This window comes from Oncorhynchus gorbuscha, linkage group LG05, assembly GCF_021184085.1.
Source record: "Oncorhynchus gorbuscha isolate QuinsamMale2020 ecotype Even-year linkage group LG05, OgorEven_v1.0, whole genome shotgun sequence".
In the NCBI taxonomy this organism is placed as follows: Eukaryota; Metazoa; Chordata; class Actinopteri; order Salmoniformes; family Salmonidae; genus Oncorhynchus; species Oncorhynchus gorbuscha.
The window spans coordinates 72,828,938-72,844,244 of NC_060177.1; the positions used below are offsets into that span (position 1 = coordinate 72,828,938).

The 15,307-nt window shown below is 41.5% G+C and overlaps 1 protein-coding gene across 3 annotated transcripts; it reads right to left on the bottom strand.

Moving 5' to 3' along the window:
* Window positions 1-18: 18 nt before the first annotated feature.
* LOC124036467 (microprocessor complex subunit DGCR8-like) lies at window positions 19-11,673 on the bottom strand. 3 transcript variants are annotated; one of them, XM_046351083.1, is made up of 15 exons: window positions 11,535-11,663; window positions 11,192-11,290; window positions 10,034-11,041; window positions 9,436-9,610; window positions 9,072-9,214; window positions 8,470-8,833; window positions 8,023-8,220; window positions 7,729-7,830; window positions 7,512-7,610; window positions 7,286-7,368; window positions 7,040-7,140; window positions 6,833-6,939; window positions 6,422-6,549; window positions 4,139-4,252; window positions 19-2,522 (listed from the first exon to the last, which is right to left on the bottom strand). In XM_046351083.1, exons 3-15 carry the CDS (start codon window positions 10,724-10,726, stop codon window positions 2,439-2,441), a joined length of 2,391 nt encoding a protein of 796 aa, XP_046207039.1. In that variant the 5' UTR covers window positions 10,727-11,041; window positions 11,192-11,290; window positions 11,535-11,663; the 3' UTR covers window positions 19-2,438. The 3 variants fall into 3 exon arrangements, with proteins under 3 accessions (XP_046207039.1, XP_046207041.1, XP_046207040.1); XM_046351085.1 differs by having other exon boundaries at window positions 11,115-11,290; XM_046351084.1 differs by lacking the exon at window positions 11,192-11,290 and having other exon boundaries at window positions 11,535-11,673.
* Window positions 11,674-15,307: the final 3,634 nt, after the last annotated feature.

Genomic DNA, 15,307 nt, shown 5'->3' on the forward strand with positions numbered 1-15,307 from the left:
GACTAATACAAGCAGGGGTCAGCCATGACAACTTTATTTGCATAAATGAATTTCACTGAAAGTCAGCAATCCCAAATCAGTTACTTCATTTTCTAGGCAGCAATATCTAGCAAATAACTTCAAGTGTAAAAAGCATTTTCACACACACTTGGTAAGACAGAACACACAGGGGAAGCACATTCGTAAAGCAATCTACTAACACAGCAGCCTTGTTCCCATATACAATGAAGTGTTAAGGTGCAGTAGACATTCAGGAAAAGCCACACAAACCAAATACTTCACACAACGAATGCACAGAAATTTATATTTTGTTCTAGCAGGTATTGCATCTTTTTTTCCTTTCATGTATTGTGTGCAGCAACCTACAGTATTCTATAAAAATGCATAAGACTAAGCTTTGGTTCACACTGCTCCTTTAGCTATCAGATTTAATAATGACATGATTGTTTTTTGTTAAGAGGTAAAGTGTACCAACTTCATTCCTGTAGATTGCCTTTTGAGGAGAGGATCACAGTTACACATAAATGCTTGAAAATGTGATTGATCAGTTGTCACAATGTTTGCAAACAAACGTACACAAAACCTTAATTCTTATTTAAAATCCATATGCTAAAGGCAATTCTTTCAAAATATCAATATTACTGTCTTGTCAAATTATTACAAACAGGCTTAACAATAAATGCTGTACAAGTAAGAGAGGCTTGGTCTATCCATTTCCCTTTAAGAGGGGACCTGGGCCCTGTGAATGCTCTGGGGAGCCCTACATGAAATGGGTGAACTTAGGTAACAGGTAGCCAATTGTTTTCTTATCCGTTTATGGGTCCTTAAAGGGAAAGTCAAATCGCTTGTTTTTTCTTCTTCCATTAGTCCACTGTTAAAGTCCTTTAGTGTTTTGCAGGTTAGCAGTCAAAGATATTGGGACTTTCAAGAAGCAAAGTGCCACATTATCATGATGCAAAATGTCTATCACAGCAGCTGAACTGTACCAAATAGTAAGATGGCCTGCGTGTTGTATTGTTTTGCTTTAAATAGAGTCCAAAAAATAATTAAGCGACTAACACAGAAACAAACAAAAAAGTCTTCTTAAATATGTAACTACCTTGAATATCTCAATCATTTCAATGACTACATTACTCCAAGCCTTAGTGCCTGTGTTCTGTCTGCAGTGCTAACATGGCAACAGGATCTTAGCTATATGGATCAGCCTTGTTGTCAGCTGTCCATTGATATGTTTCATCCTGTGCTTCAAAAACAAAACGGCAATTAAAATAATTAGTCCCGCTTAATAGGTCTCGAGATGAATGTCCGTTCCCTAATCAATTCCTCGTACTAAAGACCACGAGCATGTAACAAGTATATGACTGGGGCCTCCCGTGTGGGACAGTGGTCTAAGGCACTGCATCGCAGTTGCTAGCTGTGCCACTAGAGACCCTGGTTTGAGTCCAGGCTCTGTCATAGCCGGCTGCGCCTGGGACACCCATGGGGCGGAGCACAATTGGCCCTCGTCCGAGTTAGGGGAGGGTTTGGCTGACAAGGATGTCCTTGTCCCATTGCACTCTAGCGACTCGTGTGGCGTTTCCTCCCACACATTGGTGCGGCTGGCTTCCGGGTTAAGCGGGCATTGTGTCAAGAAGCAGTGCGGCTGTAACTACCAATTGGATACCAAGAAATTGTGGAGAAAAAAGGTTAAAAGAACAAAAAATAAATAAACCCCAAAACATGACCGGACAGCAACTTTTTTCTTAACAGGTTCACAAGCAAATGAAGTTGGCCATCCAAATTATACACGACATCAATCATCAATAATTTCCAATGACAACAGCATATAAATTAGTTTCCCACAGCGTACCTGTATAGCAAAAGCAGAGAGAGAAAACTAATCCGTGGGAATAGGCAATGCTTTAAGTATACAAGGAAACCTGTTAGGAATGTTCAGTCTCTGTAAAGTATCAGGTACTTTAGGTTATATTTGGAGCGTATTATAAATTCAATCAATGCAATATAAATGGAGGGGTGAGGGGTCTAGTGGTTGTCAGCAGTTATTACTACGCACAGTAAACAGGCTGACAATTTCTTGTGGATCTTAGATACATGTCAAGTCATCTCAACCAATCTGTCTGCAACCCCTATGGTTCAATTTATAGAAGTTCCACTGTGTAGAGATTGCATCTAGAGGTAGATGGTGTTAACTCTACTGTCTGTTAGTGCATTTGTCCTAATCCTACCCACTAACAATGAATCAAAAATACCTTTGGAGTAAAATAATAAACAGCTTGGAGACAGTGCTAAGAAGATGACCACCGCTATACTAGAATTGTCCAGTTGTATTGCCATTTTACAATGATGTATAATTGGATGGTGGAGTGGCTTTTAAAATCGGACAGTGACTATGGCTACCATTGGTCAGTGCCATGTTAGATTGGTTGCAGTGATGGTTCCTAGACGTCAACAGTGCAGAGGGGCTGACTACCAGGCTGGGCTGACTCCATTATGGTCATCTTGGGCTTCTTCCTGGTTTCCTCCTGAACACAACATAAAGACACATCAGGGTTGTATTCATTAGTGCACACAGTAGCAAAATGTTTTGCACCAGAAAACAAAAACAAGCATTTCTTATTGGACAAGTTCAGGTAGTTTCCTAATGTTCAGTGCCTAATGAATAAACCCCAGAAAACAGTTTGAACTGCTGCACCAACCTGTGAGAAACTTACCTGGGGGAAAAATTATTCAAGATCATAATCCAGGCTACATTTACAACCAAACATGACCAAATCTCCTTAGTGTCTTTGAAATATAAGGTACGGATGGAGTAACCATAGGAACATGACAGCCCAATAGCCATCATCACTGTTACATCCTCAGAAAGCATGAGCTCCTGAGTTGGGAAGATCTTGTACAATACACGGACACATGTCTTGTATTCAAGATCCTAAATGGCCTGGCTCCCCCTCCACTCAGTATTTTTGTTAAACAGAAAACCCAAACATGGCAGACCTTGTGGATCTGCTGCAATATGAGAGGTGACTGTATAGTTCCCTTAAAGGAAAAGCACATAGTAAATCCGTTTTCTCTGTGAGAGCTTCCCATGTCTGGAATACACTGCCATCAGACACACATAACTGCACCACATATCACTTTCACAAAATGCTTGAAGACATGGCTAAAGGTCAATCAGATTTATGAACATAATCCCGAGCTGTGTGTTGCCGCTTTCCATGTTGTCTGTTGTCTGTAGCTTGTGAGGTGTGGAAACACTGTTGCTTTTATGAATTTTGTCCTGCTGCATTTTGTTCTATGTTGCTATTGTCTATATTGTAATTGTTTTTAATAACCTGCCCAGGGACTGCGGTTGAAAATTAGCCGGCTGGCTAAAACCAGCACTTTTACTGAAACGTTGATTAATGTGCTCTGTCCCTGTAAATATAAATAAACTCAACAGTGCAGAGACATGGCAAAAGGCACAAAGGCCAGAAGAATTTAGTCTAGGTACAAAGGTTGGAAGATATATGCTACTCCAAATATCACAGTATAATAGTTCTGCGCCGGTAATGGCTAGATAATTCCACTGTGCAATTTGTGCTTATTTACAATATTACAGTCGCATTATCATTAAATAATCTTATGGCAAATAAATAAGGCTTAGTTAATGTAAACTGTATATTCAACATATTGATACAATTTAACTGATAAAACTGCAGTTTTGATTTTTAAAATTCAAATAGCGTATAGCCTTGCATATCACAATATATTGTCAAATGTCAAATATCACAATATTGGATTTAATCATAGATCGGCACAATCCTACTGGAGTCCGTGCAGCTTAGACAGCCTGACAGGGTTCGAGTGAAAGGTAGAACCCTCTAGAACAGGGCTCTCCAACCCTGTTCCTGGAGAGCTACCATCCTGTAGGTTTTTGCTCCAACCCTAATCTAGCACACCAGATTCTACTTGATAAGCGGAATCAGGTTAGTTAAAACTGGGGTAATAGTCAACAGCTACAGGAGGGTAGCTCTCCAGGAACAGGGTCGGAGAGCCCTGCTCTAGAAAGAAACTCCCTGACGAGGCCAAATGCAGAGGTTAACACCAGAGACCTAAGATCTAGTTGGAGCTCCAACTACACTTTACAGCTAACCCTTACCCTCTCCTTAGCCAGTTTCCTCATCTCCTCTTGCAGTTTGTTCAGGATGTGAAGATTTGGCCTGTTCTTTTTGGCATACTGCTGAAGTTCAATCACACTCTTGTCTGAATTTTCCTGCAGAGAACATAAAAAACAACATCTATAGAAATGACAGATATACATCTGGTTGAAAGAGGAGCAGCATATGCAATCAGATCAGTACTAATCAGTTTTGCCAAAGCTGAGCCGAAGTCTATATGACCCAACAGCAGTGGAGTGGCTGTGGCGAGGTACAGTATATGAGGTGTACAGCAGATTTTCCGTTAGCTGCCAATAACCTTTTTAAAAAGCCTAGAAATAAAATTGGCGCAGGTCAATTGTCCGGGAGAAAAAAATCAAATCCCATTGCGAAATAATGCATTTTTGCTTGAAATACCAGTCGATGTAACGGGAGACATGCTGCAACAGCTCATCAAACAGCTGTTTGTTGCTGCAATCGCTTGTCAATATTTTTATCAAAACACAGCCACGATTGAAAAGCCTACTTTCCCCCCGCCCCTCAACTGGTAAATTGAAGCTCATTGGTACTAGGCAGGCTTCAGCACATCACACACCACTTTGCAGTGAGCTGGAGATGATTTTCATTTTGAAGACATACTTAACTGTTTGAAACCTGAACATTTTACTACATATTTTGAGGCATGTCTTACCTTGCCAAAGTAGCCTTGCCAAAATCTAACCAAACGTGCAGGCAATTATTTCATAAAGACTTCCATATGCCATTGAAACAAGTAGCCTTTTTCTCTCATGTCCTATTGGTTTTCAAAACAACTTTCTTTCATTGTCCAGTAACCAAAGACACAATCCTAGTCATATGAACAACCCATGCTACTTTTGACATATTTAGATATCCCCTCTTTCTAAAATCTGTTATATGAAATCACTCAATGGTGTTTTCCGGTAACTGCATTATGGAACTAACATTTGTGGGTAGCCTAGTGCCTTGTGTGCATTGTTGCGCTTAGAATGTGAAGAAATAACAGTTTATCAACATTTTAAGCTAAACCTTCTGATCTGTTACATGAGCCTCATTGCTTTTGAATGTGTTTTTTTAATGTAGCCTAGGCCTACTGGTTGTATGAATTTGGGATCCATCGTCCCACAACTGTCCCAGAGTCTGTTTGGAATAAGCCATTTCTTTCTCGACAAGCTGACCAATAGAATAGGTCAACTTTTCTAATATGGGGGTTAGTAGATTGACGTAGGCTAGAGATTTTGTTGTTCATTACTCATCTTGTTGGTTGAGGAAAAGTAAATGTGGACAGTTATTCTAACATAAGAGGAGTGTGGGTTTCAAGTTTGGGGAAGCTAATTTTCACCATAAAAATGCCCCTTCCATGCATCCTGATGTAAGATAGCATACCCTTCATAATGTGATGATTAGATTGGAGTCATAATTTAGGCTAATAATACAACTCAATCACTGTTTGCAAAAAAGACCGTTGAATGCAGTGTGTAGTGGCATAGAGTAGACAGGCTATAACACAGGAAAATGTTGGCCTTTCATAAACACATTTCATGCAATTCTACTACATTTTATATGACTGTAGACATTACCAAAATCTTTTTTAATACAACCAAAATTAAAAGGGTAATTCTCTGGGCCTATGAAAAGGGGAGACGAATACAATATGATGTCCATCTAACCTCGAGGAACAAATTACTGTCCAAAAACAAACAAGTGTCACTAAGCCAATGATAAAAACAGTGAATATGCACACTCACCAGCGATATGGCCGATGTTCTCCACTGGTGCTAATTAAGTTAAAGAATTCTAATAAATAAAAGACAGATTGGAGTGTCTTCTCATTGTCTTCTATTTACAGAAATATCCATTTTGCTTTCCAAACAGTTTTTCCATTCATGTATTTTTAAATATTGCAATATGCCTGGCTGGGTCTCTCTGTTTTTCACTGACAGTCGCAACTCAACAATCATCGGTTTGGTATTTGCTGCGTGCTCTGCCCAAATTGCTGGCCCTTCAGACTGTAGGCTTTCCAAAATAAAACAATCCACTTTTTTTTAAAGAAGCTAATAATCCGCTGGCCAAACCATGCTTTCTGGTGTAGTAGCCGATAATGAATTATTTGATTTATTTGTGTATAGACAGGAGTAAGCTATTTTGGCTATATAATTTTGGCAATTTAATCAAATGTACTTTGTCCTGTAAATTCAAATGCTGCCGGTCAAATGAATGGCGCCACATTTTCCCAACAGAAACCCCAGTGTACAGGTAGTACGTACCTTTTTTACCATCTTATTGCTCTCTCTGCCGTACATGCGGAGCAGTGACCCCCAGTTCTTCACGTGAGGGTGCAGCATCTGTAGGATCTTCTGAGACGCCAGCTGCTTCCCCACACGTTTATTCTTGCCTGAAAAATAAAACAAAACACTGATTAGTCCCATTTGTAATGCCAACACATTTACACGACACAGAGCGGCTTTGAGCAGGACAAATCAGAGCCATAATACTGTATATACAAAGGCACAAACAGTGTCCAGTGTAAAGGTTGGCTGAATTCTCTATACATGGCTCAGACAAAAAACAGAGCACTTGTAATGCTGCTTTTACACTACATTAACACAGAGTGGCATGGAGCATGTTAGGTCTGGGACTTGCTGTGGTGACTGGAGGGTCAGTGTGGGGCTACATACACCATCCGCGCACGGTATGCTTTCCACACGTCATCACATATTCACTCTTCTGGTTCTTTCCTGGGATCACCTCAAACTTGATGCTGGTGTCACCCATTCCATGGTTTCTGCAGGGCACAAGATATGGTTGAAATTCAAGGTTAATAGATGAATCAGATCAGAACTAGGAATTTAAGGTATTCTTACACCTCATGCCATGAGTCTTACCTCTTAAGGCACTCGTGTAGAATCTGATATGGCGAGAGTAATCCTGCTTTATTGGTCAGTTCATACACCCTTGAATCTTCAATACTGATATGATTAAAATACTGCAGGAAACAAAAACGCATGAATGGACATTAGTATTCATCCAGCTTACCAACCTGCTGGTAAAGTTCAATGTTATAAAAGAGACATGTTATCAGACCAAACACATTGAATTAAATGGCTTTCCAATGATTGACAGGCTGATACCTCCAGTTCGTCCCCTTCTACAAGCTTCTCCTCAGACGTCTGCTTCACAAAGTCAGGGATGAGAATCTCCAGTGTGGCTCGAGCTACAGGGGAGACATCAGTGAAACAACAAGCCAAATGGTCTGCTATATTATGACTTAAACACATCTTACAGTTTCCAGACAGCCTTTGCAGCTGCTTCAGAAGATCCATCATTATTTTAATTTGTGAGACAAGAGTACTGTACCAGCTTTATTCTTGGCAAGTTTTTTACTGCTTGCAGTTCCTGTGCCATATGTCACTCCCTCTATTATGACGGAGGCTCCAAAGGGTTCACTTGGGTTCTCTGGGGATATAGAAAAGACAGGATGCGTTTGGCCCAGCCAGAGCTTTTGGCGATTTGTTTTGTTCGAAGAAAAGCATGTCACTTGTACAAGCTAGTGGAAATCAACAGAGGGACTTACCACATTCAAAAAAGTTGTAAACAGGTCGGACCTTTAAGACACGTTGCATATATTCATGTAGGATGCAAACTTCAGATTTCCCATTTGGGTTAATGACAAACTCTGAGAAAAAGAAAGGAAAGAGTTGAGATTACCTCAATACTCCTCACTGAAATAGTTATTAAACTATGCATGCATCCACAATGGCGCCCTCATTCCCTATATAGTGTACTACTTTTGACCAGAGCCCTATAGGACCTGTGAATAAGATTCCAATGCAGATGTAGCCTGTGGTTCTTCTTATGCATCCGGTACCTTTCTTGGTGGGGGTATCTGATACAGACAGAGTGATGAGTTTCTGGTTGGCAGGCAGAATGGGTCTCTCTGACTCAGCCTGTTTCCTCTTGATGTCCCTGTTGAACTGCCTGCGCTCTGCCCAAGTACGGAACTTCTTCACGGTCACTTGTTCAAAGTCAAAGCACTTCTCCAGGTAGCTGCGGAACTCCTCAATTTCTGGCGGGGTGTCAATACGGGAGGGGTATAGGTTATATTGTCGCTTTAATTAACATGTATAGATATTCTTCACATGATGTGTCCTATACATTTTTATTGCAAAAAGTCTAGAAAATGTCAAGGCCCACGCCCACAAACACACTGTCATCCCTATGTTTACAAGAAATTAAACATACCATCAGCCATGGCATTCAAAACTACTACCTGCTGGCAAGTCAATTGCTCATCATGGAGTGTGTTCACCCTTACCTATAGATTCATCTTTGCACACCTCCACCTTGGCCCTGACCTGTCCGAGAGCCCCCTGGGCCACCTCACAGGAGTGGGGCATCTTGCCAAGCAGGACAGGGCACCCCTTTATGGTCCCCTCTGTGACCAGGCCTGTCTCTATCTCCACCTCCACCTGTCCCTCCCCCAGGCCCACAGTGGTAGGGTCCTCCTGGGCAGTGGAGTCAGGCTCGTCTGGTCTCTCCACGGAGTCTGCCTCCTCCCCAGGCTTCACCGGAGACACTTCAGCGTTGGGCGTCACCTCTCCGTTCTGTTCCCTCTCCTCGCGATCCTTAATCTTCCTATAGTGCAGGCAAGGGATGCTACTGGTGGGAGGGTCATGTTTCTGTACACAAGGGGCAAGAGAAGTTTGGTCATGGTTAGAAGCCAATTGTTAGTTGTTTGCGAAGAGAGAAATATTCCTTTAGTTTGACCATTCCTACCAAAACACAAATTATACACCAGTATAGTGAATAACAATGGGGTTCCTGGCATGTTACTAAACAAACCAATAAATAAACAAAAAGGTTTAAAATGTACAGCAGTAACAGGTTTCTATCTGTCTTATGTATTCTACGTCCTACCCTGATGCTCCCGGACCCCAGAAAGTAAGGTCTGGACCAGGTCACCACTCTGGTCTCTCTGTGCAGGTAGACTGGAATGCCAGAGTTATGGAATGTCATGATCCATCCGTCAGGTAGTGGCTCAGTGGGTGGACGCCCACGACCTAGGAAACACACACACATCAATACACACAAACACGAGACGCTACACACGAAACATATGCACCACATATACACACAATCTGAATCTACTACACATCTCACACCATCAATGTCCTCTCACCAACATGTGCCATAAGATATGATATGAACACAACATCAGTATGTGCCAGGCTCAGATACTACGTTACAAAAGGCAGATCAGCGCCAGACATCGACCACTCACTCTTCAGGACTGTCTTAATTTTGGTCATCATGGGCTGAACACCTCCCTCCACATCCCTGTCGGATGCGTGATCACTGTCTCCTGCATACTCAACAGCCCCCTCTGCCAGGCGCATCTTTTTGGGCACGGGCATGCCCTCCTCCAGCAGAGCGTCTACATCATTGTCAAAGTCCTCCTGGAAAAGACATTCATTGAGGGTGGGGAGAAGGGAGGAAGACCTAACCAGTCATGACTTATGGTTAAGAGAGTACATTCGAACACACTTTTAGCATACCAACTATGTAAATTTCCAGTAGGAAAGATATGGAACTCCTGCTGCTTCCATCAAGAATAAAAAGGATGCACAAGCTGACATTTTTCTGGTGACATTGGAATATAATGTCAGAATGAATGGCTGACTATAAACCATTAACATTTTCATTGGTGAGACAAATCGTACTGGGCTGGCATTGTAGCACATCCTCCAGTTGCTGGAGCCGTGCTAGAAAATATTCAAGCCAGCACAGTACCCTTTAGTGTGAAACGTGCACAAAATATCAGTGAGTGGATGATGATGAGGCTCTGCAGAGGCAAAGACAGGGTCCCTTTGGTTACGTACCTCATATGAGATATTTAGGTTCTCTTCATCAGCATGATCCTGTTGAACTATGACCTCTGACCTGAACCCCCCCTGCTGCACATCCTCCGTGTCCAGGAAGTCCTGACTGAAGTCCTCCAGCTCATCTAGGACCGCAAACTCCACTTTGTTCTCCAGGTCTGCCTCTCCCTCCTCCCCTCTCCTCCCTGCACTGACCGCCCCAGGCCCTGAGCTACCGTCCACAGCCCCTGGCTCTGTATCAGCATCATAAAACTCACCATTAAGGCTCTCTGAGCTGGTCTCCCCTTCCCCACCACCCTCCTGACCTATCCCTGTGTACAGCACCTTCCTATCTTTGCTCCTACTGGTATCTACGACACTGACACTGATCTTAATGTCTCTGAGTAATTTGAGGTCTGGCAGAAACTTGGTGACAGGGGGTGCGTGGCGGGCTGTTCTAGGGCACGAGGTGCCGGGTTCAGCCTCATCTGACAGGTTATTAATGAAGGTTATGGAGCCCTTGGTCTGGAGGACCTGGCCCCCTGCTGGGGTGTGTGTGTGTCCATCACCACCAGAGCTAACGTCCATTTCCTCTGCGTCACTGGACGTTTGCAGGGGGGGTGTTGGAGGCTGCGCTTTACCATTAAGGCCCTCCGAGTTCAAATCATCAGGTGGCTCCAACGGTAAGGGGGGTAATATGTCATCCATCTCCATGTTGACTGTTTCTTATGAATTACTAAATATAACTGCTCTATGGGTCACCCTGACTGTTTTGGCAATTATTTCTCATAAGCTTTCAGCTAAAAGGCATGCAGAAGCACATTGCACACAATATTTAGAAGAATAAAAAATCCCTGTATTGACCATGTACCAGTGTTGAATATGCTAAGATGACTACATTGTTCTTTGCATTAATGTAGACAGTCTTTTAGAATCACTGTCTCAATTATTGGAAATCACAATGCATTCAGCTTATATTGCTCAGATCTAGGCACTATTCATCCTCCACTGGCGAATCTTCTGTCAGAGCTAGAAAAAGCAAGATAACACAGTCAATGACAAACCAAGACAACAACATTGAGATGCAATAATTTTGACATACGTTACTGTATGCCTTGTAGAATGTAGCCGAGTGGAAGCTATGCACATTATGAATCACTTTTAAGATGGAGAACTAACACAGACAGAAATGAGTGCGAGTCTGCAATCCTTGCTTGATTGCAGAATGCTAACGTTAGCTTGCTGCCTGTGCAAGATAGTTGGCAAACTCGATTCACCCTGCAATTTCAAGTAATGCAGAAACTTTAGCTACTGGTTAGCAATATAGGGCGACTTCCAAACTGAACGACATGGAAAGATGACACATTGTATTGTCCTTCTACGCACGAGCCTAGCTAGTTAACTTTAACAACCTGGCTAGCTTAGCTAAAACTTGAAGCTAAGCGATTTAGCTACACAATAAGGTATCAAAATGACTAGACAAAACACTAACCACAGAAACAGACCAGATTTGATCACTCACCTATATTTTATTTCCTCCATTTTATTTTCTTTGCTAGCTAATATAAATTATGTTATTCTTCTGACGAGGCCAGACAGACCCCGTTCCGCCATCTTGCCGAATGCTGCAAACTGCTGCAGACCGCTTCGGAAGTTCCACCCCCAATACCGGCTTTTTTAAGATTGACCGCTCATGTGTCCATTCACCATTTAGTTCCATATGAGCACACCAATCACCAACCGATAAAGGCAGACCTTTCACCGGGACGAAATACTGCCGGAATAAATAGACCAATCAAACATTAAAATAGATTACAGTTTTACAATTCAGAACGGTAGGAACAGTTGGGTTGAGAAGTGCAGTGGCCGCATACTGTCGATAGGTGGCAATCATCTTCACCAGTAACATTGTATGCAAAGTAGCTATCGTTCGTCAACATTTAAACTTTAGAATTGATGAGAAATTGTATCAAATTAGATCTTTGTTTTGATGGATAATCAATCCCCTGATTAGATTACAACCCCGCTGTTTATAATCAGCATGAATACAATGTACAGATTTAGCCATCATGTTTACTGAAGAACCAAAAATGTCTGCGATTTAAATCAGAATCAATATACTACACTAAACAAAAATATAAATGCAACATGTAGCCAAGTGTTGGTCCCATGTTACATGAGCTGAAATAAAATATCCCTGAAATTGTCCAAATGCACAAAAAGTATATTTCTCTAAAATGTGGTGCACAAATTTGTTTACATCCCTGTTGGTGAGCATTTTTTCATTTGCCAAGATAATCCATACACCTGACAGATGTGGCACATCTAGAAACTGATTAAATAGCATGATCATTAAAAAGGTGCACCTTGTGCTGGGAGCAATAAAAAGCCACTCTAAAATGTGCCGTTTTGTCACACAACACAATGCGACAGATGTCTCAAATTTTGAGGGATTATGTAATTGGCATGCTGACTGCAGGAATTTCCACCAGAGCTGTTCCCAGATAATTTAATGTTAATTTCTCTACCATAAGCCGCCTCCAACTTTGTTTAGAGAATTTGGCAGTACGTCCAACCGGCCTCACAATCGGAGAACATGAGTATGGCGTCGTGTGGGCAAGTGGTTTGCTGATCTCAACATTGTGAACAGAGTGCCCCATGGTAGCGGTGGGGTTATGGTATGGCATAAGCTACAACTACATTTTACCGATGTCAATTTGAATGCACAAAAATACCGTGATGAGATCCTGAGGCCCATTGCAAGGATCTTTTTTTTAAGGTACAGTGCCTTCAGAAAGTATTCAGAACCATTGACTTTTTTCCACATGTTGTTAGGTTACAGCCTTATTCTAAAATGGATTATATTGCTTTTACACAAATTACCCTACAATGCCAGAGCAAAAACAGGTTCTTAGAAATGTTTGCTAATCTGTTAATAATACAAATGAAATACCATTTTTACATAAGTATTCAGACCCCTTACTGAGTACTTTATTGAAGCACCTTTGGCAGCGATTACAGCCTCGATTCTTCTTGGGTATGACGCTACAAGGTTGATTTGGGGAGTTTCTCCCATTCTTTTCTGCAGATCCTCTCAAGCTATGTCAGGTTGGATGGGGAGCGTTGCTGCACAGCTATTTTAAGCTTCTATCTCAAGGCCATCACTAGCACATTAGAGGCGGCTGCCTATAGGCATAGACTCGAAATCACTGGCCACTGAAAGGAAAGGAACACTAGTCACTTTAATAATGTTTACATATCTGGCATTACTAATCTCATATGTGTATACTGTATTCTATACTATTCTATGTTATCTTAGTCACTTAGTTTTTACATATCTTGCATTACTCATCTAATGTATATACTGTATTCTATTCTACTGTATCTTAGTCACTTAATATTTACATATAGTATCTGGCATGCTTCATCTCATATGTGTATACTGATTTCTCTACTATTCTACGGTATCTCATTAATTTAATGTTTACATATCTTGCATAACTCATCTCATATGAAAATACTGTATTCTATACTATTCTACTCCATCTTAGTCCATTCCGCTCCGACATCGTTTGTCCATATGTACAGTTGAAGTCGGAAGTTTACATACACCTTAGCCAAATACATTTAAACTCAGTTTTTCACAATTCCTGACAATTAATCCTAGAAAAATTCCCTGTCTTAGGTCAGTTAGGATCACCACTTTATTTTAAGAATGAGAAATGTCAGAATAATAGTAGAGAGAATTATTTATTTCAGCTTTTATTTCTTTCATCACATTCCCAGTGGGTCAGAAGTTTACATACACTCAATTAGTATTTGGTAGCATTGCCGTTAAATGTTTTAACTTGGGTCAAACGTTTCGGGTAGCCTTCCACAAGCTTCCCACAATAAGTTGGGTGAATTTTGGCCCATTCCTCCTGAAAGAGCTGGTGTAACTGAGTCAGGTGTGTAGGCCTCCTTGCTCGCACAAGCTTTTTCAGTTCTGTCCACAATTTTTCTATAGGATTGTGATCAGGGCTTTGTGATGGCCACTCCAATGCCTTGACTTTGTTGTCCTTAAGCCATTTTGCCACAACTTTGGAAGTATGCTTGGGGTCATTGTCCATTTGGAAGACCCATTTGCGACCAAGCTTTAACTTCCTGACTGATGTCTTGAGATGTTGCTTCAACATATCCACATAATTTTCCTACCTCATGAAGCCATCTATTTTGTGAAGTGCACCAGTCCCTCCTGCAGCAAAGCACCCCCACAACATGATGCTGCCATGCTTCACGGTTGGGATGGTGTTCTTCGGCTTGCAAGCCTCCCCCGTTTTCCTCCAAACATAACGATGGTCATTATGGCCAAACAGTTCTATTTCTATTTCATCAGACCAGAGGACATTTCTCCAAAAAGTACCATCTTTGTCACATGTGCGGCTGCAAACCGCTGTCTAGCTTTTTTATGAAGGATTTTATGGCGGTTTCTTCCTTGCTGTGCAGCCTTTTATGGTTATGTCAATATAGGACTCGTTTTACTGTGGATATTAATATTTTTGTACCTGTATCCTCCAGCATCTTCACAAGGTCCTTTTGCTGTCATTCTGGGATTGATTTGCCTTTTTCGCAAAACAAAGTATGTTCATCTCTAGGAGACAGAACGCGTCTCCTTACTGAGCGGCATGACGGCTGCGTGGTCCTATGATGTTTATACTTGCGTACTATTGTTTGTACAGATGAACGTGGTACATTCAGGTATTTGGAAATTGCTCCCAAGTATGAACCAGAGATCTTGGCTGATTTATTTTGATTTTCCCATGATGTCAAGCAAAGAGGTACTGTGTTTGAAGGTAGGCCTTGAACTACATCCACAGGTACACCTCCAATTGACTCAAATTATGTCAATTAGTCTATCAGAAGCTTCTAAAGTCATGACATAAATTTCTGGAATTTTCCAAGCTGTTCAAAATTACAGTCAACTTAGTGTATGTAAACTTCTGACCCACTGGAATTGTGATACAGTGAAATATAAGTGAAATAATCTGTAAACTATTGTTGGAAAAATGACTTGTGTCATGCACAAAGTAGATGTCCTAACTGACATTCCAAAATGATAGTCGGCTCAGACATGAGAGTAATGTGGCAGGGTCTACAGTCAATCACGGACTACAAAAACAAAACCAGCCCCGTCGCGGATCCCGATGTCTTGCTCCCAGACAAACTAAACAACTTCTTTGCTCGTTTTAAGGACAATACAGTGCCACCGACACGGTCTTCTACCAAAACCTGAGGACTCTCCTTCACATTTAAACA